General features: G+C 39.3%; 1 protein-coding gene across 4 annotated transcripts in view; it reads left to right on the forward strand.

Annotated features, from left to right (window-relative positions):
* Ptprz1 (protein tyrosine phosphatase receptor type Z1) overlaps positions 1–24,549 on the forward strand; it is a 171,788-nt gene that overhangs the window by 61,311 nt on the left and 85,928 nt on the right. For all 4 annotated transcript variants that reach the window (XM_075953832.1, XM_075953833.1, XM_075953834.1 and 1 more), the window contains exons 3-6: positions 16,818–16,997; positions 18,651–18,802; positions 23,347–23,442; positions 23,918–23,984. In XM_075953832.1, coding sequence (XP_075809947.1) covers positions 16,818–16,997; positions 18,651–18,802; positions 23,347–23,442; positions 23,918–23,984 — 495 coding nt within the window. The remainder of the gene's footprint in view (positions 1–16,817; positions 16,998–18,650; positions 18,803–23,346; positions 23,443–23,917; positions 23,985–24,549) is intronic.

The raw sequence follows: 24,549 nt of genomic DNA on the forward strand, positions 1-24,549 counted from the left end.
TTTATGAGACAGATCTTTGCTATGTTTCAGGCTGGCTTTGAGTTCACGGTAATTTTTCTGCCCTGGTCTCCCAAGTGCTAGGATTACAAGCACGTACTCCACACCCAGCTTGGGAAAGGATTTTAAAACATCCTTTGATAGTTTTGTACATGTATGCAGAGTGTTTTGCTCATTTTCACACGAACACACACACACACACGCACACACACACACACACACACACACACACACACACACACACACACGCTCCATTAATCTCTCTCATTCCCTCCCATTTCCACTGAACCCTATAAGTCCTAACAAACCTTCCTCCCATTTTTATGTCTTCTTTTGTTTGTTTGTTTGTCTGTTTGTTTGTTTGGGTTTTGTGTGCATGTGACCCCACAGAATTTAATATTGTTTACATGGCTGCTTGCATTCATGGCGTGGGAAACTCAACAGTGGCTATACCACTGAAGAAAAGGACCGCCTCTTCCACAGCCAGCATTCCTGGCTCACTTTGCTCTGCCTCCACCAGTCTGAAAGAGTCTGTTTTCTTTTTCTGGGAGAATTCATGTTGACTGAATAGTCTCTATCGTTTATTGCTTCCCAGAAAAATCACGTCTTTAATTTCTATGACTACAAGGAAGAAAAGCAGCTTAGCAAATGCTTATGAAGATTCAGAGCACAGATAGGGAGAGAGTCCTATGACTTAGTAATGATTCCATCCCTGGCCCCTCAGGATGTACATTAGTAGGTAAATTATAATAACCCTGCTATTACTTTCATTCTGACGATTGCTTATTCATGCTTGAGCACAAGGGAGAAGCACTGATTGAAAATCTAGGTCCTATTGCTGTGTTTTTATGCCACCAACATTTTGTAAAGTAAATTGAGTAGAAAATTGAGTTCTGGCATATGATGCAGAGTTCTCTAATGTATCTGGCCTGCCTATAATCATTTATGAGTTCTCACTGCAAGATGCTGATATAGATTAGATACCATGGAGATCTAAGGAACTATATTTATTTGATCCTAATTAATACTTGGCCTTAGATAGATAATCACATTTCTTTCCAATTTTCTAATGTTAAGCAATTAAGCAGACAGCAGCTGTTGGCTTGATAGGTATTAAACTTTGCCAACTATATATATATATGTAATTTCTCCATGTTTGGAATATATTATAAGGTGCAGCAAAATCTATATATGCTAATATTATATATGTTATCAATGGGTAGTTGTTTATTATGTTTAAAGTGTTAAAATTATACTTAAGTACTGCAGACAGTTGTACAACAAACACTTGTGCATAGCAAGTGGACACACCAAATAAAAACTTGGGGCCTGACTTAGGAAAGTGTTTTGTATGTATGTGACATACATAGCCCTTAATGTAAAGTGTGGGGTTCCTGAAGGTTTTGTTTTCTTAGCAGGAATAATCTTAAACTTTCATAGCTTGTTCCTTCTCTTCAAAGTGAAGTTTCCCCCAAAGCAATTACAATAGTGAAGGATGAAGGGAAGATTAAATATAGATACCGTATAATCTACGTCAGGTTTCTAAATTTCAGAATGTATCAGACTTACCTGAAGGGATTTACTGAAAAGAAAAGATTGCCGGGATGATCTCCATCGTTTCTCGTTCAGGAAGTGGAGACAGCAATCCCCCTTTAATATCTAACAAATTCTCAGGTCTCCCCGGTGCTGCTGAAAAAAAGACGCCTCGTTTTTCAGTGTCTAGAAACGGGATCCATCCTAGCTTATGTTGTTTTAATTTGCAAAGTGAAGAAGCGGGAGAGCGAAAAAGAGGAAGAGAACGCGCTGTTTCTGCGCTGTTGGAAGTGCTGTAGCTCTGCGTACGAGGGGACATAAAAGACAGTGTGATGGCTTCTCTGCCGTATGTGGGCATCTTCTAACATCCAGACCTTAATCTGTGTCAGGAAGAGATAAATACTTGGTACTGCAACTTGCAGTTTGCTCCCAGTATTTTCTGGGTGGGGCCTGTTACCTGGAGAAGTTCCTGGCTTCACTGTGTCTTTTAGGCTTCCCTCCTTTGTGGGTCTGTTAGGAGCCCTCTTGTGGCTCATTCCCTCTGGGCTGATTTATGCCCAGTGATTTCAAAGAAAAGCTCCTGTTAGAAGAAGAGTCTTTAGGGCCGGAGAGATAACTCAGCAGTGGAGAGCACTTGCTGCTCTTTAGAGGACTCGTGTTCAGTTCCTAGCACTAACGTCGTGGGGTTCACAACTTCCTGGAACTCTAGCTTCAGGGTGTGTGACATCCTTTTCTGTCCTCCTCAGCACCCATACACATGTGGGCAGACACATAGGCAGAAGTCTAAACTTCAATAAATCCTTGAAAAGAATCTTTAAAGAAACTTGGTTCTACCGCCACCAGCAGATATCAACAGGGAGTAGCTTTTCGGCTAGGGGTGAGGGCTTAGCCCCTCCACCTCTGTTGGAATGCTCGCTGCCTTGATCTTGGACCAGCAGCAATAGCTGGTGAGTTCCTGATTGTCACTGTCCTGTCAGGTCTGCCAGATGCCATTTTGCCCTAGTCCTTCCCAGCCTATGGCTACTACGATGTTTTCACTGTATTCAGAGACGGTCCCTGAGCCTTGGGCAGAGGGAGTGGATACCTATGTCCCTCTTGTGATGCAGCAATCTATGGTCACTTATTCTCTGCCAGGTTTGAGCCACTGTCCACTAGACAAAGAAACTTATCTCATGACGTCTGAGAGCTGCACTAGTCCACGGCACAGAGAAACAAATTTAGAAAACAGTTGTAAAGTGTGTTGGCCCTGGTAGGTCAGCCAGGCATTCGCAGACGGTCCCACACCCGTGAGGTTATGGACAGCACAAATTGGACTCAATTAATCAAATATCTGACAACTTGGAAGGGGGTGTAGGGGTGCAAGGGGGATTTGGGAGGAGTTCGGGGAAGGAGTAGGGGATGAAGATGAATAAATGCATTATATGCACTAAGAGTTCTCAAAAGAATGAGAACTACTATATATTGATTTTTTTTTAAAAAAATTATTTTTTTGACTTCAAGAGATCCTGTGTCCTGCTAATATCAAGATTCTATTTTCTGGCTGGGGAGGTCATAAGTGAAGCGTTTGATATGTAAGCATGGGGACCTGAGTGTGCACTCCAGAACACATGCAAAGATGGACACCATCCCAGATGCATCTGTCTGTCATCACAGTACTCCGATGTATGCAGAGGAGGGGGCAAGAGCATCCTCTGTTTGCGCCCAGGTCACCTAGCTAGCATGTACAGAAGAGAACAAGAGAATCTGGAGATTCCTGACCCTGACCACCCCTCCACATGTTTCAGAGAGAGAGACAGAGAGAGAGAGAGAGAGAGAGAGAGAGAGAGAGAGAGAGAGAGAGAGAGAGAGAGAGACTGAGATACTATCCATTCCTATGGTTTTGTTTTGTTTTTAAATCCCAGTAGTATATGTCTCCAACAGTATATTTTTGTTAATAATGACCTAAGAGTTTGCTCTGTGGGCGGCATAATGTAGTGGTGCCTTTAAAACTCACAATGTATTCCTTGATTTTGTTTTGTGTGGGTGCTTATCCATCCTTTGCTGCATTAGCAGTTTGGAGTTGAGTAAATCATTTCATCATCACTTTTCAAGGCAGCGCTGTCAACGACACAAGACAAATGGCTGACTGCTACACGGACCAATTACACTTTCCATCACTGGCTTGATTTTCCCCAGATTTTAGTCTCCAGGCCTTTGGGGTGTATTTGAAACTTTGTAATAATTATCCATTAAAAAAAAAAAAAAGCTATGTCGCTTCCCAATCCTGTAACAGAGAACTTTTTAGAACATCTTTGTGAGGTTGGTTTTGTTTTGTTGCTTTGGTTTTGGACACAACATCATACACTGTGACCCATGTTGGTCTGCAACCCACTACGTTGCCCAACTTGGAATTTATGCAATCCTTGTGCATCAGCTCACAACGTCTCAAGTGTTGGGGTTGCAAGGAAGAGCCACCACACCCAGCACAACTGTCTTGTCATGGATATTAGATCCTGAATTTGATGCGTAATAATTTTATTCATTTATTCACTTAATACTTCTTAATTGAGCATGCCTATCTGCCAGGTACATAGCGACACAAAGGAAAGAGAGAAAAATACGAAGTGTCCCTCATGGTCCTCGCATTCTAAAATACCTGTTGGAAAAGAAATGACTCATGGTGACTGTCTACCATTCTTGAGTGTCAAGGAAAGTCATTTTAGATAATTAGCCTCTGGGGAATTTCCAAAATTATAGAGCTTAAAACCACTGCTCTAAGTAAATAAATAACTGAGGATTTCCAAGACGAACCCAGTTTGTTTTAATTAAATCGCAATTATCTATATGTTTTCAAAGTGGAGAGTTTCATAATACTTCCCCACCCTTACCCAATTTGCTCGAAATCAGGTTTTCCCTGGCTTAAAAAGATGTATTGTATGCCACCAGGGAGTTTCTGAAGCCCTACCGTGCTGCATCTCGTAATGACTTGCGCCATGTAGGAGCGCCTCCAAAATCTTTCGAGTCAACCTTCTCACATTTCTCTTTGCAGGCAGTCATGCTTCCTCATTTGCATTCTATACTTCCTCCCTTCAACACCTTAAAGGCAGCATGCTTTGCACAGTATCTCAACCCATGCCCAGTGCAGGGAGGAGTTATCTGTTCCTTATAAGCCATGCAGTAGCCCTTGTAGCTTAAAAGCTGCCTCACCTCCACCACCCTTGAAAGCGTGTTAGACTTACTAACAGGATCATTTTCTTAAAGATGTGTAATAAGCAACTTGTCGGTTTGTTCAGCTTATTGTCATGAAGATTCTGAAGGCATCCTGCCCTGATTATGACATCTCCCTTACTCACGGAGAGCCCTGCACTCCACCCAGCATGTGTACACTATTTGATTTTAGTCAAATGGATAATGACAGGGAAGTCTGACAAGTACCTCTTAAAGCAGTAGGCAAAGGTGATTGAAATTCCTGGAGCTGAAACAAAAACTTTCATTCTAAACAAAGAAGTTGGAAGGAGGTGAGCCTAGATATTAGCTATACATCTGGGAAGAGCTGTTCAGCTACACAGATGCACTGTTTGCCCATGTGGGTTAATTTAGCACCTTCTCATGTGTATTTAGTGTTAACTCCAGCCGTGAGAACCTTTTCTGGACCCTAGCATGAAGCTACAGTGGTCTGGATGAGGGTGAATATAATTCTGAGAAGGATTTCAAAGTCTCATTAGGAACTATTGATTTCCTATATCAACCCTAAGAACAGGCACGCGGCTCTTATTCTGTTTTTTTTTTTTTTTAAAGAATCAGTATTAGAAAGAAAGGGGGAAACAAAGATCCTGATCTTGTAGGACTCCAATCAATAACTGTAGCAACTCCTTGTACCTAGTGAATCAACGAAGAAATGGGTTTTAGCCAATATACATCAAGAACCAAAAAAAGTTAGTTGATGGAGAATTCTCAGGTATCGATGTAATTTCAAATTATCCCCCCTGCCCCCCACACACATACAAGATACCTTCTAATTAAGAGAAGGAGTGTGGCATTGTAGTGAAAGAACTCATGCTTCCCTGACACGCCACTTTTATCAGGTGATCAAAGAAAACACCAGCAATGACGAGCCCTGTAGACTCCCCGTGACTAAAGCACAATGATTAAAGCGCATTCCTTTTTGGTGACATTCCTAATAAAATCGCAGAACCCGAATCTCTCACGAGGAACCATCAGATACATTCAAATTGAGGGAGACCATAGGAAGCCGCTCCAGGTGGCCAGAGTGTTGAGATTGTGGGAGTCAGAAAAGGATACAGGAAATAAAATGTTATCCGTTGATACGACAACCAAAAGAGCTGTCACCAAACTCAATGTTGCCATAAAGGACCTTATGGGGAGGTCTTGTTCATACTCCCATCACGATTGGAGAGGGCGAATGTTTTGATGATGGTTTTGCTATTATATTATTCTGTGTTATAATAGACTGAACTCTCTTAAGCCATTGGGAAATGCCGGGAGAGTATTGGTGGACTTGTCCACTTTGGTGGCCTCCTGCCTTTGTGAAATGTGTCTCTGTATGTTTTTGTTTTTCTAAAGATGCGAGTTTGTTTTTTTTTTCCCCTGCCGGCTTCGAGTAGCACTCCGAGTACTAGGTGAAAAGATAGTTGCTGACCACAGTGATGGAAAGAGTACTAGGTGCTTCTCAGCTTGTTTCACGGTTCGGAAGACTGCGAAGGCACCTGTTTTGGTTAAGCTTACATTCTATTATGGAAGAACGGTGAAAACAAAATGAGTAGAGAAGAAACTTGCCGCGGGATGAGTGCTGAGAGAATGGATATAGCAGAGGGAGGCAGTAGCGCTGGGACTACATAAAAGGGAAAAACCGAGCCAGGGAAGAGAGAGGAGGGGCGATGTTCAGCGCATGCGCATGCTCAAGGAAGGCGCCAAGGTGCCAAGACGAGGAAAATTTATAGTTGTATTTTCAGGTTTGGAAATGATAAGCGTGTCAAAAACTAAAAATCTGTAACTAAGGCAAGTAGCAGACCCTTGCCAGTCTAGAGAACAGGATAAGAAGGCCAAATAAAGCCAAATATAGAAATATGACACATTCAGAGCCAACATTCGTTTCCCAGATACGCATCAAGGTTCTAAATGTGAAAATGGTCTCCAAAAATAACTCACGGAATACAGTTTTGATTGGACGATGGTAAGAGCCAAATGATTCTTTATAAGGCATTATGGGTTATCGTTGAATTGAGTTTTAAAACTAGAGGAATTTTCCATGTTCTGTTCTTCAAGTTTTTTCAAACCAATTGAATTAGAGTAAATTCATGTAAAATGAGTGTTATTTGCTAAGGCAACTAGTTAACTTTTTCAGACCTGCATCAGGGTCGGGTTTATGGTCAGATGATGTCTTTTGTGGTGTGGAGTGGGACTATGTCTTTTTAGAGTGGAGGTGGTGGTGGTAACCGTGTGTCAACTTTAGCTTCTGTACCGCCACTGGAGACGTCCTGTGTGCGATAATTTGGCATGTGACTAATAGAATTTCTATGTTTTTCATTGGAGAAGTGAGGATTGACTTCTTTGGGGTTTTTCTGGTTCAACTGTCGTGAACACCGTTTAGCAGCGTGGTGCTGATTGTTTGGTAATTCCAGTCTGGTTTCTTCTGGCCAGCCTGCCTCTCTTCCCTGCTTCAGTTACGCTATCGCGGAAGTCCTAAGCTTTCCTTAGGGTTTCTGTGATTCCCACCTTCACTGCTTAGTACCTGCTCAGTACCTTGTTCTGGTTTCCTGACAGTGCGTTTGTATGCAATTATGCGGAGGTGAAGTGAGGAACCTACTTTTTAATTAGATGTAAAAATCTGCTTTGTCCTACTGTACTAAATAGAGGAGAAAGGAATGTTAACCAGGCTGAATAATGTATATGTAATTTAAAATACATTTGAGTTTGTGCAAGTGTATTTTTGGATAGTGATTTTTAATATTTTAGGTCTTGTATCTCATGTCTCAACATAATCATTTCTGACATTCTTTCCAAATGGCCACAATATCTTTTTTGTGTGGATGCTGTACTCTTTCCTTGGATAGTCAACCAGAGTTCTTCCTTTGTCTCCAGTTGGATATTTGTCCATCTTGTAAGACTTATCCCAAGCATCTTGTCTTATAGGAAGCCCTATTCGTCTTTTGCCCCATCTTGGTTATATTCTCTTAGTGTCTCTGAAATTCTCTGTACACATTTCCATTATACTTAGTATATAGCACTGTAACAGTTTGTGATGTTTGCCTGCTCTAGTGTGAGTTCCTTGATAGGAAACGCTTTATTCATCTTTGAAAATTCTGTATGAAACCCCATTTTCTAGCTAACGCTAACCTCTCCTAAGTACTTACTGAATGAGTAAACATAAGAACATTAAAAACTGAATTTAGGAGCACTTCAATTTGACAGGGTCTGAGGATAATCTGATAGGATTCTAAACAGTGAATTTGACTGCAGCCAGAAGAGAGTCAAGGATTCTTTTCTGGCCTTCGCATGTGATCAGTTACCTGCATCTAGGGGCTCTGATACGAGACCGTTTCATGATTAATATTTAGCAATTGAATTCAGTTATTCTACATAGGAATTAAAGAAAGCGCTGACCCTTTGAGCAGCATGCTCTTTAAACAGTGATGCAGCAAATAATAAATAGATTTTGTCATGAATGAAGGATTCTGGGATATAGCCGTGTCTCAGATTTCAAACTTGAATCTCGAACCATCATGCCAGACTTAGGGATTAGAGTCACAGTTGAGCCTTATATGTATAAACCTATGTGTAATAAGCACGGGAGAAAGACATGCTGCTGCTGTCATGTCGGAGACCTGTGATGTTATGTGGCTACATTTTTGTTTTAAGTACCTGGCTGATCAATTATGGAAGAAAGAGGAAAGTTGGTGGCCAAAAGAGAATTTTCAGTGGCTGTCAGGTATCACCATCATCATCACCATCATCACCATCATCATCATCATCAACAACAGTTACCATCACCACTCCTTCCCAAACCAGAATAATTTCTAAGGCTGACTCTTCTGTATTTGCTTATTTCGTTGGCATTAGCCAGACATCAGCGTCAAAAGTCTTCCTCTCTTTCTTTCAATCTTTCCTCACGTAGTTCTCCTGCCTTTCATTGAGAGAAAATAGTTCATTGCCACTGCTACTAGCGAAAAATTGCTACAATCATCATCTTTCACTGTCTTCAGGAACTTGTGTGGACAATATAGGTAAATATAGAATCTATAACGCTAATCAATATTACTATCTTTGAGTATCATTTTTTTAAAATGGAAATTTATCAGAGAGGCCAGAGAAACAAGATCTAAATGGAATTTCTTGAGCTTGTTAAATTTACTCTGATTGTTTTATTCATTCCTGATTTAATGTTTCCTACCAGACTAGTGCAATGGGCTTATTTCAAGATTTGAATTGAGCACTATCAGTCTCTCCTTTTATATTTAGAAGGAGGGGTTGCAGAGGAAGCCTGAGTTGTAATTGTTCTATAGCTCTTTAAAAAATTTTACCTTTTCTTCCTGTTGCAGATTAGAGACCACTATAAGGGAGCTTATTGGTTCCTTTTCTGTTTCTGCCACAAAAATACACAGCAAAAAGCAACTTGGGGGTGATAGGGTTGGTATTGGCTCATGGTTCCAGACATGTAGAGTCCTTCCTGGAAGGGGAAAAAAATATGACAACAGCCAATGAAGGTGTGGTGGCAGGAGCCAGAATCTGGCTGAACCCAGTGCATGCTCACACAGGAAGCAGAGAGAGAAAACAGGAAATAGGGCCAGGCTATTGGACTCCACCTCTATGTGATAAACTTCTTCCAGCATTTGGAGACACCAAGTTCTAGCACAGGAGCTTACAGGAGACATTTCCCATTCAAACCACAACAGAGAGCTTCAACACAAAATCTCCAGGACCTCCAGTTCTGAAGCCTTTTATCTCACTGCCCAGTTCTACTGATTGCTGCTTACTCCTGCAACCACATGCCCTCTGGCTGTCCATCAAGATTGTTGACCTTGTCCCCAAATATAAAACTATTTAATAAAACCGAACACGCACTCGTAAGGATTAGATCTCTCTCTATGCTTGTCCCTGTCTCTGAGTACCACCGTCTGTCAGTCTGGTCTTCACGGCAAGTTGTATCATACTCCTCTTCTCAAAGTTCAAAGACTGTCTAGAAGAGGGAGTGAAAGTTTTCTAAGACCTAGAGACATTGTAGGACAAGGAAACAGTGTTTTCTAGACATAACAGGGTATTACACATATGAACTCAGAGCAATGTGATCACAAACACAAGACCTATATAGGCTCAAGCCAGGCAAAAGTCTCAGCATGGAGGGTGAGTGAGCAGGGCATGGAGCCCACCCCTCGCCGAGGCACTATTAGCATTTGAGGGCTCCTGGGAGAAAAAGAATCAGATTTTTTTTATTTTGTTTTTGTTTTTAGTGGTGTGACTCTGGTAGACCAACCATGTCCTGGGTCAGGTCCCACATCTCAGAGTATTTGGGCAACACAAATTCTATTCAGTTGTTTCTATTTTAAAATTTCTTTTAAATGAGAGAACACAAAAGTTGGGTGGGTACAGAGGTGAAGGTAGAGTTGGAAGAAGTTGGGGGAGGGTGATAAATACTATCAAAATACATTGCATAAAGTTCTCAAAGAATCAATAAAATATTTTTAAATATTTATGGTTGGGATACTTGTTAGCTTATAAAAAGCTATCCCATCAGCCGGCGGTGGTGGCGCACGCCTTTAATCCCAGCACTTGGAAGGCAGAGGCAGGCGGATCTCTGTGAGTTCAAGACCAGCCTAGTCTACAGAGCTGGTTCCGGGACAGGCTCCAAAGCCACAAAGAAACCCTGTCTCGAAAAACCAAAAAAAGAGAAAAAGAAAAAAAAGCTATCCCATGGCCAATTATAAGGCTGTGGCTTAAGCGTGTGAATTCGTGAGTGAAGGTTTTTTTTGTGTGTGTGTGTGCAGACTAGATTCTGCAAACATTACTATAATGTCCGCCTCATTATCTCTTAAATTTCATATAGTATTGTTATAGATTAATATGGAGAGAGACACAAACATTTTGTGCCAAACCTGGGACGCATGAGAAAAATTTACGAATTAGAGCATCCTAAGTGTTATTGCAGAACATCTCAGCCTTTAATGACCAGTTAGGTATAAGTTTTTTTTTTTTTTATTTTATTTTCGAGACAGGGTTTCTCCGTAGCTTTTTTTGGTTCCTGGCCTCAAACTCACAGAAATCTGCCTGCCTCTGCCTCCCGAGTGCTTTGATTAAAGGTATAAGTTTTAAAATTCAGATCTTATTAAGTAATAGCAATTTGAGATTTTTGTCAGATCAGTGTTCAGCCGATATTCTGGTAATTTTTTGTGCATTATTTGATGTTTCAAGGCAAGATCCAATAAAAAAAATAAACCCAATAAAAAATGAGGAGACTATGGGGCATAGGAGAGGGAGAGTCAAAGAGAGAATGTATTTAGAGGATATCCAAGGGAAAATGACTTTTCTTTCATTCTTTTGTTTGCATCATTCACTCACTTTTTTCCTCTGTGTATGTTTTCTCCAAACATTCAGAAATTTGCATATGAATGCTATTTTACTACTTTCCTCTTTATTTTACATTTATTTTTCTTACTTCATAATTTTAGTGCTAGTGACCACTGAAGTAATGTTTCGCAATGTAGAGTGCTTTGTAAAATATATTACCCTCTAGAACGGCAACTGTCAATCTGCGTCGTCACAAATGAACACTGAATGGCAATGTCACACTGATTTGTGTTTAATCCTCTGCGTCAGATTCTAAGAGCGGTGCTGAATAAGAGACAGATATATGGACATTCAAATAAGTCCAGGACACTGTCAATTCTATCCACATGGTGGTAGAAGATGCCTGTGAAAATAGCCGTTGATTTTTTTTATTTCTTTTTTTTAAATTTATTTATTTATTAAGGATTTCTGCCTCCTCCCCGCAACCGCCTCCCATTTCTCTCCCCCTCCCCCAATCAAGTCCCCCTCCCTCATCTGCTCGAAGAGCAATCAGGGTTCCCTGACCTGTGGGAAGCCCAAGGACCGCCCACCTCTATCCAGGTCTCCTAAGGTGAGCATCCAAACTGCCTAGGCTCCCCCAAAGCCAGTACGTGCAATAGGATCAAAAACCCGCTGCGATTGTTCTTGAGTTCTCAGTATTCCTCATTGTCCGCTATGTTCAGCAAGTCCGGATTTATCCCATGCTTTTTCAGACCCAGGCCAGCTGGCCTTGGTGAGTTCCCGATAGATCATCCCCATTGTCTCAGTGTGTGGGTGTACCCCTCGCGGTCCTGAGTTCCTTGCTCGTGCTCCGTCTCCTTCTGCTCCTGATTTGGACCTTGAGATTTCTGTCCGGTGCTCCTCTGTCTCTGTCTCCTTTCATCGCCTGATGAAGGTTAATATTCATGAGGATACCTATGTGTTTGTCTTTGGATTCACCTTCTTATTTAGCTTCTCTAGGAACATGAATTATAAGCTCAATGTCCTTTATTTATGGCTAGAAACCAAATATGAGTGAGTACATCCCATGTTCCTTTTTGCAGCACCTTTCTTCCTACTGTGCCTGGATTCCTCTGCCACCTGAGTTTGCTCAGGCTTATTACTCAGTGGAGCAGGACGTGGGTTCCCTCGGTCAGAATCATGTCTGTCCATTAACGCCCACACCAGTATGCTTTTACCGTTCTTGTTCACTTTTCTTCACCATGTCCGCTCCTTTCAGACGTATGTGGATTTATTTAACAGTCTGCCCACACTTCCCCCTCCAACAAGTAACAAACTAGCAAACAACCTTGAACTCCGGCAAACTCCCCTACCGAGTTTGGAATTGCTTTCCTTTCCACTTGGAATAGAGAGGGCATAGTATACAAATAGTCTGATGCACAAAGACTATTTTACAAATTCCTAATTTGCTTTTTCTGTATGCTAGACTTGGTTTGGCAATCATGTGTACATGAAGTAGACAAGTTAGCTGAAAAAATTACAGCCTGTTAAATCCTCCAGTGACAAGCACAAGAAATCAATGGGAGTGGTGCTAACTCAAGTGAGGAATGAATGGGTGAAAGATTTGATAAAGGAATAATTTGCCTACATTACCTAGAGTTCCCATTCAGTATTCTGAAGTGCTTGCTACAGGTAAATCATCTAATGGTCTTCTACAATTTGCCCAAACACAACTCAGAGAGACTCGGTTTGATGAATGACACGATCCACCTGCCTTCTCAGATGCATAATCCTAGGCTTTAACCACTGCATACTAAAGTCTCCAACCACGCTAATGATGAACTTGAGAACTTACATAATAATGCTTAAGTATAAGAGTAATTTAACCTGTGTGTGTGTGTGTGTGTGTGTGTGTGTAGAACATTGACATTTATTGGCTAACCTCTCTTGATTTTTGTGCTCCCTGTCATTGAAACAGCCTGTCTTTTAGAGTCCTCTATATGAGGAGCCTCCTCAGTTGTTACTTTTCTTCTGTGGTTTGTCTTCTTTCTTTATTTTTCTTTATTTACTTTTGCTAGAAATAAAATCCTTAACCTTACCCTGGCCTCTTTTCTTTTGCCTTTCCATCACAGAAATTAAGGAGTCATTTAGATCATGTTCTGCTCCAAAAATCACCACATAGCAAATATTACAGACTAATGCACACTCTGTAATTTGTGTTTATCTAAAACTCAATTTAGCTGCTCAGCCCCATTGTGCTATAACATAAGAAAACATAGAGTTCAGACCTTGGTTCTTTCCTGGTATGTTTCAGCAGAACTTCAGAATGCTCTACTGTCATCCAGCAAAAGCAAGATTTACAGTTGACTTTAGGAATGTTCCTGCAATTGGCCTTTTTCTTTTTTAAATTTTGCTGTTTCATGTTTAATTGCCATGAGTTCCAATGCATAAAATTGTCACCATTTCTTGTAAACAAATGTTTATGGAACACTATTGTGTACTATTTATTATAGATACTAGTGTGTGTGGAAACAACAAAGAAATAAGCATTAATGCATTAGAAGAAGAAATATAAACCAAAGACATTGAGCATGACCAAAAGCAGAAAAATATTTTTGTGAAGCTGCTGTGATAAAGTGTTTCTAGGGAGTAGTATCTGAGTAGAGACCCAACTGAAGCCAGAAGACCTTGCAGATATATGGGAGTGCAGTCCAGGAGATGAGAGTAATTTCCAAGATTTTGCGTGCTCTGGAACAGTGTGGCTCTAGCAGAGTTGCCAAGGGCAGTGGGAAAGAAAAGCAGAGAGGATGTAAAGTGGTACCAGACCTGACAGCCTGGGCAGCGATCTTGTCTTCTGAGTGATATGGACAGGCACTGGAGGATTTAAGGAAGGAGTGGACTGAGAGCTTATGTGTACTGAGCTGGGTGGTGGTGATGCATGTCTTTAATTCCAGCACTCCAAGAGGCAGAGGCAGGTGGATCTCTGAGTTTAAAGCCATCCTGGTCTACAGAGCAAGTTCCACGCTGTCCGGTGACAGCCAGGGCTACACAGAGAAAGCCTATTTCAAACACTCGAACACACACACACACACACACACACACACACCACTCACACACACACAGATTTGCTAGTAAATTTTATTGACTGCAGAGTAATTAAATTACTAGAGAGCGATTTAAACACAATTTAGTTTCTGGTTTCTTGGGGTCAGGAGTAATGAAGCCTTCTTAGTTGGGTTCTCTGCCCAGGGTCTCACAAGTGTAACAACAAGATGTCTCATTTGAAGTTTGGCTTCTTCCAAGTACATTCAACTTGTTAAAAAAAAATTCACTTCTTGCAGATCAGAAAATTGTGGTGCCTGGTTTTGTTAGTTTACTTGCTCTGGTTGGGAGTTTGGGTGCACCCTCAGCTCTCAGCCTTGGCTCTTCGATCCTGGGCATGTGACCTCTTAGAGTCTGGTCACCCAATTCTTCAAAACCAGGCAGAGAATCTCTAACACCTAAAATCTCTTATTGCTGAGGAAGTTTCTACGGCAAAATCAAGCAGTGACTTGTTATTGCCTTTGCCATAGAATATGAATTATTCAGAGAATGACTGCCCACCATTAAGCACAAAATGTATGAGGTATAAAATAGTGAGAATTTGGAGGGGCATTTCATAATTGCGCTTGCGACACACAGAGAACAGAGTTGTGGAAGAGACCAAGATGTAACTGTAGACTTGAAAGAAAGCACTAGAGATTTCTTGGCTAGTGTGATATTTCACGTAGATGAATTACCTGGGTATTGTATTCAAACGCAAATCTGGCGTCATGGGGCTTCAGAGAGCTGGCTTTCTTAAACCCTCCTTCAGGAGGCTTCTTCTGAAACATTAATTATAACAAACCCGGTTTGGGCAAGTATGGTGATGGTAGAAATGACAGATAGTGTAATTATTTTGAAGGCAGATCCACTATGACTTACTGAGATGGAAACTGAGACCTGTCAATAATTTGTAAGTTTAGAGAATGGCAAAGTGTATGAAGAATTTGTTTCAGAGAAGAAACCGAGAGTTCCATTTTGGAGACTGAGTATGGTGACAAACACCTTTAATTGCAGCCTTCAGAGAGAGGTGGATATCTTTGAGTTAAAGGCCACCCTGGTCTGTATAGTTCTAGCACAGCCAGAGTTAAATATGTAGAGAGGCCCTATCTCACAAAAAAAAAAAAGTTCCATCTTGGATATGCTAAGATCCAAGTCAGAGTGTTGATGAAATGCAATGGACCAAAGTCAGCTTCTATGTTACACACAATGTTACCAGAGATGTAAAATTTCGTGCTCTGTGAACTATGGCTATGTGACTCTTATTTTTAAATGTAAGCCATGAGAAGAATCTTATTGATTCATGCTGCAACTCTGTATGATTCCTTTACACTGACATTAGTAAAATTAGCAACATTTACTTGTCCCCGTGCCAAAGTTCCTACATATCAAAGTGAAAGCAACATATCATTACTGAAATCAATAAAACTATTTCTAGAAACCAAAATGGGCATCACTGTACATATTCAAAGCACGTTGTGCTCAACAACTCTCGAGGAATATAGCCAACGTCGGGAGTATGTTTTTATCACCTATTGATTTTGGTGAAATCCTCACTCTGTGGTATTATCTGCTTTCTCCAGGACTTCAGAGGTGGTCTCACGGTGTGACTAATGATCCTTTCTTTCCAGGGATGTTTTGCAAATTAGCTTTGTCACACTATGGAGACGTGGTCTTTCAATTCAGCTTACACGGAAGTTATCCTGCATCTTCTCTCACATCCCGAGGGGGTGTGTGGTGTAGGCTGGGGCCGCACCAAACAGAAGTCTTTACTGGGGATTTCCAAAAAAATTCTAGTGATACCAGCCAGCTAGGCTTCAATCATACGCATTTTTAGAAAGAAAAGTTTTCAAAATTATACCCACTTAAACTATGTTGCCATTTTCCCTTCTTTGTGATAACTGTAGAAAAGTGAGAAAAGATTGAGCCTCGGACTTATACTATCATAAGCATTTGAATGAAACTTTCAGTAAAAGTTGCCGATTCCTAGCACCACTCTGATTCTGTGAATGCGAGGGACGATGATGAGACGACTCCAATGGGCGAGAAATCAAGGCCATGTGGGCACTTGGATTCTGAGGGCAGTTTGTTTTGTGGAAGAGATGGAAATTCTCTCACTGGACACTGAAATATTAATAAGGTGTTTTGGTTTAATGTGGTTATATAATAAGACTTGATTGTATGACCAAGTAGTACAAGGGGAGCCTGAGGGTTGTTTTCAGAAATAAGACTTGAATAGATGGAAATTAAATCAAATCTTTGGGTGGCAGGAGCGAGGGAGGGTCTGAAGGAGGCTACCTCATGTGGATTGGTAAAGATGTCAGAACCACTCCCAGTGCCTGATCATCTGGACGCTGATCAGGACTATCTTGGCTTTCTGAAGACTCAGAAAACGCTCCAGCCAAAACAAGCTATTGATGAACACTAAATTTGGGAAATTTATGAGTGGGCCAATAGTTTACATAGTTGGGATTTTAGGAAATTCTAAGTAAACACATCTTTTGGTGCAACCCCAATGTGTACCGTACTCTCTTGTGACATGGGAGATGATGAAGTATTTAAAATCTAACCTCTAATTGAGGCATAATTATTAGATGATTTATTTTGAAGATATGCCATTTCTATCATTCTAATGTTTTTATGTCATATATTATTTGATAATGTCGAAATTTAGTTTTTACTTGGTTATTTAAGAAACTAATGCTCTTTTTCTTTCTTTTCCCTAGGAGCACTAAATCAAAAAAACTGGGGAAAGAAATATCCAACATGTAATAGCCCAAAGCAGTCTCCTATTAATATTGATGAAGATCTTACACAAGTCAATGTGAATCTTAAGAAACTGAAATTTCAGGGGTGGGAAAAAGCATCCTTGGAAAACACGTTCATTCACAACACTGGAAAAACAGGTAACGGACTTGTCTCTTTCCTGTGTCAGGTTCTTCAGACAAAAAATACTTTTAGATAAGATGCATTTCCTTTGAATAATATGCTAGGAACCGAAAAGATGCTGATAGTAGAAAAACTGAAATGGAATAGAGACAATTAGACATTTTGTCAAAAAGAAAGATTTTGAAAATTTGTACAAAAATGTAGCTAACAATATCATCATGTCGTGTTTTGTATTTGTGTAATGAGAGTGGTCTTGCCATTTGATGTGTGAAAAAGATAATGAAATTAGGGCTAGTGAAATTTTGTAGTTCAATACGTAATCAGACACTTGGTCAGTATTTCTGTATCTCAGGCATTAGAATTTGATCTTGGATGTTCAGCTGCATGCTATAATCAATATTTGAATATGGTGGGATAATTATATTTAAATTAAAGAAAAAATAATAGCTTTTTGTTTGAGAAATAAATTTAAAATTATAGTCCATCCTTAAGGAGTTACTGAGCAAGCACCTTTTGTAAGATTATTTTCTTTTCTCAAAACATGCAAAATGTAATTCCTTAAATATATAGTAATTAATATTAATATAATAAAATAAATTATTATCAAGAAATATAATTTCTTAAATTAAGAAAATACTGGTAAGCCATGAATATCTATACTAGTTTACAAATGTGAAATATTTCCCTTTTGGCAATTTTCTTCTTGACACAAAACATTTTGTGTATACTTACCTGGTCTATGACTCAGTTACCTTATCTGTAACAGAGATCACGATGATCTTTGCTTCCTAAGGTTATGTGACAATCAAGTAGATAGATAAGAGGTATAAACAATCCATACCAACTAGGTACTTCATAAATGGTGGCTGTTAACTGCCATTGTTTTCATTATTGTCATTGTGCTTGACTTTCTTATTATCATAATCAGTGGAAGCATGTATCACTCGCTGGCTAGCCGGTGTGTGTGATTTAATCAATGGCGCCAATACCAACTGATTTCTTCTTAGCTGAACAAGGACAACTTAAATCAGACTTAGGTCTTCTTGAATCAGAATGAGAGACATTATCATCTCACACTAGGCAAGCCAGAGAATCATTACCCTTCAGATTAATGGTAAAACTAAAGCCAGTAAAAATCTGTGGGACTTGGGGGAGTTTGGGGTTCTTGTGATGGATACTCCAAGTTTAAATGTGGAAATGCAGAATCCTCTCATTTGAATGGGCTTCCCAACCGGCTTGCCTAAGACAATTTGTGGAGCCAGATGAGGTCTGAACTGAAAGTAGAAGTTAGATGGAACAAAAAGATGTAGGGTGAGAAGCTCTCCTTCTGCCTTTCCTAAGTCCATCCCATCATTGTTATCAAGCCCCTTGAGGCAGCAGAGCTTTGAAGAAAGAGCAGTCTCAGTAGACCAAACAGGCTGTTCTGCGGTGAGAGCCAAACAGGGGTCATGTCTTCAGTGTCCTTGATTTGTGGCAATAAGATGTACTAAGTATGTTATAAGGGCAAAACTGAAATTCAAAATGCTTTAAAACTCTTAAAAGTTGTCAAGTGTGTTTTATCATGTCTCTTAAGAAGAAGGAAATTCGGTAAAAAATCATAAATTTGGTTTTCAGAAACTTAGATGAATTTTTGGTATTTTAAATTTTTTGTTTGTTTTGTTTTGCTTTAGTGGAAATAAATCTCACTAATGACTACTATCTCAGTGGAGGACTTTCAGAAAAGGTATTCAAGGCAAGCAAAATAACTTTTCACTGGGGAAAATGCAATGTGTCTTCGGAAGGGTCAGAGCACAGTTTGGAAGGGCAGAAGTTCCCTCTTGAGGTAAGGTAGCAGCCTGCTCATTTCAGGCCTACTGTCTACATCTTTGAGATTTTCTCTCAAATATAGAATTTGACTTACTGTTTTGTTTAGAATTTCGAACATACAGTTGTGTTTTGATGATTTGATCAATATATGCTTTCCTTCCAAAAGACTGTAAAGTCAGTGACCATCTTTAGCCTTTAGATTGACTACATAGATACCCAGATTATTCTTGACTAGCTTATCAATAAATGCAGATGAGAAATTGAATGAATAAAATAATCAAATTGGTGATATAATCAAAGTACCACAGAATGCTTGCATTTAAGTCATTTAATTAAAATGAGAAAAATCTTATGTTTAAAACTAAAAAAGAGTTATAAGTATGATAAATGATGTTTATATTAAAAACTTTCATATGTCTCTAAAGTATTAAGCTTTCTGGAAAATAGTTCGATTTGTATTGAAACTTTAAATTGTTTATTTTTAGTATTTTATAATTTGGATTGTAGCAACATTTCAATTATTAATTATTGATTAATATAAATTACTCAATTTATGTGTAAAGATTTTTATATAATATTAAATATTGTAACAAAGAGCATGATGAAGAACATTATGATGAAATTTCAGACCTTGTAAAAATCATGTTTTGAGTGATATAATTCCCCGGAAACTTTCATTCGGAGGGTGGAGAGATGGCTCAGCAGGTGATTCCAGTGCTCCTATAGCAAGGGGGAGGGGCAGAAAGCAAACACCCCAGAAGCTCTTGGGCCAGCTGTCTTGGAGTAAGTAATGGAAAGCAACAGAGACCCAGCTTCAAACAGGTAGATAGCAAGACTCAATATCCAAGACTGTCCTCTCACCTCTATACCCACACCATGGCATGCCATCCCCCCTCTCTCTGACACACACACACACACACACAGAGAGAGAGAGAGAGAGAGAGAGAGAGAGAGAGAGAGAGAGAGAGAGAGAGAGAGAGAGAATTCATACCCTCCCATCACAAAATATTTTATATTATTAATGCATTGGGAAAAAATATAAAATGGTCTGACCAGCAAACTTGGGAAAACATGAAAACTAATTACATGAGACTGGGCCAAATGGACCAGACTCTACCCTTAGTGACATGGTGTTGTACAAATCATTCTATTTGCACATTTTTCTATTTCTGTCCTAGTACCAGCTGTATGGAGTTAATTAAGGGAGGGAATATATTTAATACTCTTTAAAAATCCTTCCGAGAAACCATAAAAAGGTGAACAGTGGGTTTCTTGAAATGATAGTATTATAAATGCTTCTTATAGTTGCTTCATTACCCACAATAAAACTGTATTACTTTTTATAATTCAAAAATAGTTATTAGTAATAAAAACAATGCTAGAGTGAATTTTGTTGAAGAACCAAAAGGCCTTTTAAAATGTGAATAATACATTTGTGAACTATAATCAGGAGGGGTTGTATATTAACTATCTAGGAATAAATTTATATGTATTAAATGTGTCAAAGAAATAAACACCAACAATTTAAATACATAGCATCTCGCTTCTATGACTTAAGCTTTTGTACAGTTATCTACTTTTTTTAAGCAATCAAAATAAATACAAAAGAATGTATGAGGTTGGGCGGTGGTGGTGCACACCTTTAATCCTAGCACTCCAGAGGCAGAGGTACGTGGATCTCTGAGTTCAAGGCCAGCTGGTTTACTGAGTGAGTTCCAAAGTAGCCAGGACTCTTATATAGAGAAACTCTTTAAAGACTCTTTTAGAAGAGTTGTTTGTTGGCTTGCTTGCTTTTTATTTTCTGTGCTGCTTTAAAAAAATATTTTTCAGGCTAGAGAGATAGCTCAGGGATTAAGAATTGTGTGCTGCTCTTGCAAAGTGCCCCAATTAAGTTTCCAGCACCTATAAGATGACTCACAAATGCCTGTAGCTCCAGGTCCAGGAATCCAGCTCCCGATTATGACCTCTGTGAGCAACTATGCCCACATGCACCTACTTCCACATAGACATACACATAAGTACAGCATTAATAAAAATAAAAATAAATGAAAATAAAAAATAAAAATAAATAAAGTTCAAAGATTTGACTTAGTGGATAAAAGCATTTGCAGAGGATTGAAATTCAGTTCCCAACACCCACATGGTAGCTCAGAACCATCTATAAGTCTTGTTCCAGGGTACCTGATGCCCTCTTCTGGCCTTCCTGGGCACCAGATATACGTGTGGTGAACTGACAAACTTGTAGGCAAAACAATCATAGACACAAAACAAAATTAAATACATCTTTAAAATAAGTGAATCCTAGAAGTATTTTCCATGCTGTTGTTCATGGAAAGGAGGATCCTAGAAATTTTCCTTCTATTCTTTCTTCTTTCCTTCCTTCCTTTGTCTCCCACATTCCACAACCAAGTCTTTTGAATTCTTTCTACAAATTATATGTGTTTTAGAAAGCAAATTCAAACCATGATTATTTCTTCATAACTTTTTAAATGTCAATATATTATTAGTTTTTCTTTCATCTCAGTCTCCTTCAGTCCATCCCCGTTCCTATCCCTTACCATTTGTAGACAGAAGTTTCTGTCCTGCCTGGTTCCACAGCCATTCTGTCCCAAATAAACACACAGAGGCTTATATTAATTATAAACCAGTTGGCCTGGTGCTCAGGCTTATTACTAACTCGCTCTTACAACTTCAATTAACCCATAGTTCTTACCTATGTTTACCCATGTGGTTTTGTACCTTCTCTCAGTAAGGCATTCTCATCTTGCTTCCTCTGAGTCTGGGTGGCTACTGACTCCCTGCCTTTCTACTTTCCAGAATTCTTCTAGTCTGGTTGTTTCACCTAGACTTCCTGCCTGGCTAGTGGCCAATTAGTGTTTTATTAAACCAATATGAGTGACAAATCTTTACCGTGTACAAGGACATTATCCCACAGCACCCATCCTTATGTCTGTTTCCTAAATGACATTGGTGACTTCCCATAGCTTCATGGTGTGACCACTGCCTGCTTCTTCAGCCTCCTCCCGTACAATGATCCACTGATATCACATAAAATGACTTTCAGTTTTCCATGCTTATATTTTCTTGGTGTACACCTTTCTGGGGGCACTTCCTTAGAACAATAGAGCATCCATCAATTCCTTCCCATTTCAACTTACTCAAATCTCTTTGTCCTTTGTTGGCTTAGATGCCCTCACTGAAAAGGCATTGTTGGCACACCATAGCCACTGCTGTCCTGCTGGACATGGTGCTTCTCCACTTACAGTACTTGAGAGTTCTCACAGACTTTCTACTCTCTCCTGAGTTCTACCTTTATATGAGGGGGCCCCTGCAGGTGTCGTATAGGGAAGTGAACCACGTGAAGAGATAGCAATGGAAACTCAGTGCAGATTGACTTTATCAACCTGGATCAGACTGTGGGAAGCCTATGATCAGGCAATTAATTTCCATTGTATTTAAGTTCTGTACAATTTTTTAAAAAATGTTTCCAGGTGTAATACAGTCCTTGTTGCACAAAGAAGCATAATTATATTGAAACTCTACTCAGGGTTCATGTCATTTCTTCCATGTTGTGGGTTCTAGAAATAGGCTACCTGTGCCAGCTGAATCCTAAAAGTCTGGCTTAGTCATGCAGATTGCTTAGACATCATTTGGGCTATTAGTCACCTCTGGTCCTGGGTGAGGGAGCTTTGGGGAACCTCTGGCTATAAGCGTCATTTAGATTACTAACCTTTTCCGGTTCTAGGTGTAGGAGCTTGATATGGTTTGGCTCAACTGATGATACAGATCACCAGGCCGTTAAAGATTTCTATTTCTTAGCTTTCTAGATGGAAGAACAGGTTTTTCATCTTTACCTTTGGAGAGACAATCCTGAGTGCTTAACATTCCTGGTTTCTCTGGTAATCTGTGGGCACAAGACATTCTGGCTATGTGCCCAACATTTATATAGCTCAGTTACCTGGGTTTAAGCCCATAAGTGAAGAATCCATTAAAAGCTTGCATACAGCCTGTCATGGCTGAGCATCTAGAGTAGACACTCAACAGGCTAGCTGCACAGCAGAAGTTACAATAGGAAGCTTGAAACACTTGGCATTTTTTAAATACAAGTAGACTCTTTTAGAATTTCAGTGTAAGATCCGTAAATACCCTGAGATAATACCCAAAACTGTAATAATGGGCCATCAAGAAAGGAATGCTTACTCAAGAAACAGCAAGTTACAGGTTTGTAGTAAGTAAAACAGTTAAAAGAATCTTTGTTAATTTTTGTAGGTTCAATGATTACTTAGTGAATTATTACTGTCATGTTTTGCTATTCCCTTGGTAATACATGCTATCCTAGAAAGATTCTGTATTTCCTTTTTTATTCAAAGATATAAATGATAGAAAACTTATTTAAGTATATGTGTAACTGAGAAATTATTTGGGGAATGCAGAGAATATAGAACTATGTAGTCTGTAGAATTTTTCAGTAGATTTTGCTGACTTAGTCAGCTTCTCTCTTTTGTCTCTGTTGATTTTCATGCAGTGCTTCTAACAAAACTGTCATCATTACATTTACAGATGCAAGTCTACTGCTTTGATGCGGATCGATTTTCAAGTTTTGAGGAAGCAGTTAAAGGAAAGGGGAGGCTGAGGGCTTTATCTGTTTTATTTGAGGTAATTATTACACACATGTTTATAACTAATCTTTTCCATCGTAGAACTGTCAGGAGTAAATGTTAATATAAATACAAGCTGGAGACATCACCACCTTAATGATCATTGGTGGTCGTTTCCAGGAAGGGTGACCCCTGGCTGGTATGTTTAAAAGAGGGGGTTTATACTCATTTACTGGAAAGGCTTCTTCCAGCTGAAGTGAATAGGTTAAGTGCACAGATTTGCCCATCTGTCCATGAAGAGTATCCCAACTCAATAGCAAGTAACTAAATCACAACATTTTCCATTTTACTTTTCAGAGTGTAAAATAAAAAGTTACCGGATTTTTATGTTTTGTTTTTACCTTGCTCTTGAAAACAATGGGTGGGGTGGGGTGTGTTCGGAACATACTAAAACATACTTAAACTGGAATTCCTTGTGCAACAGTCAGTTAATTGTTGGATTCTGTTCTCATAATGTCATTCTTCTTTCACAGGTTGGAATGGAAGAAAATTTGGATTTCAAAGCCATTATTGACGGAATTGAAGGTGTTAGTCGATTTGGTAAGCTGTTACGATTATGATATGAATTCCTATGAGTATCTGCAGTGTGACAAACCACTTGTGAAGGATGGAGAGGAAAATGTCTGTAAAGATGAGCGTATTTCCCTTCCCACACTTGACTGCTTTTTTATTTCTCCTAAGTAAAGAACCATTTATCAAAGAATTTTGTACCTTAAAGACTATGAGTACTTGGCTCTGATGGCGCATGCCTTTAATCCCAGCACTTAGGAGGCAAAGGCAGGTGATTCTCTCTGAGTTTGAAGCAATCTTGGTCTATACAACTAGTTCCAGGACAGCCAGCAAGGGCCACACTGTAGGTACTGTCTCAAGTAAATAAATAATTAAATGACTAATTAAAATTTTAAATTATATGTTATAAATGTAAAAAGAAGTCTGACATTGTCTAAATTCTTTCTTAAAAATAATGCGATTGTACTATGCTCTTAAAACATTCACCTCTTAGGCTTTGGTATTATAGATCCCCTTAAAAACTATTTAAAACTAATTAATTAAGAAATTACTTTATTATTAATTAATTTCGTTGATTATTTTTTAACAAATTAAT

The sequence above is a fragment of the Microtus pennsylvanicus genome, chromosome 19, assembly GCF_037038515.1.
Source record: "Microtus pennsylvanicus isolate mMicPen1 chromosome 19, mMicPen1.hap1, whole genome shotgun sequence".
Taxonomy (NCBI): Eukaryota; Metazoa; Chordata; class Mammalia; order Rodentia; family Cricetidae; genus Microtus; species Microtus pennsylvanicus.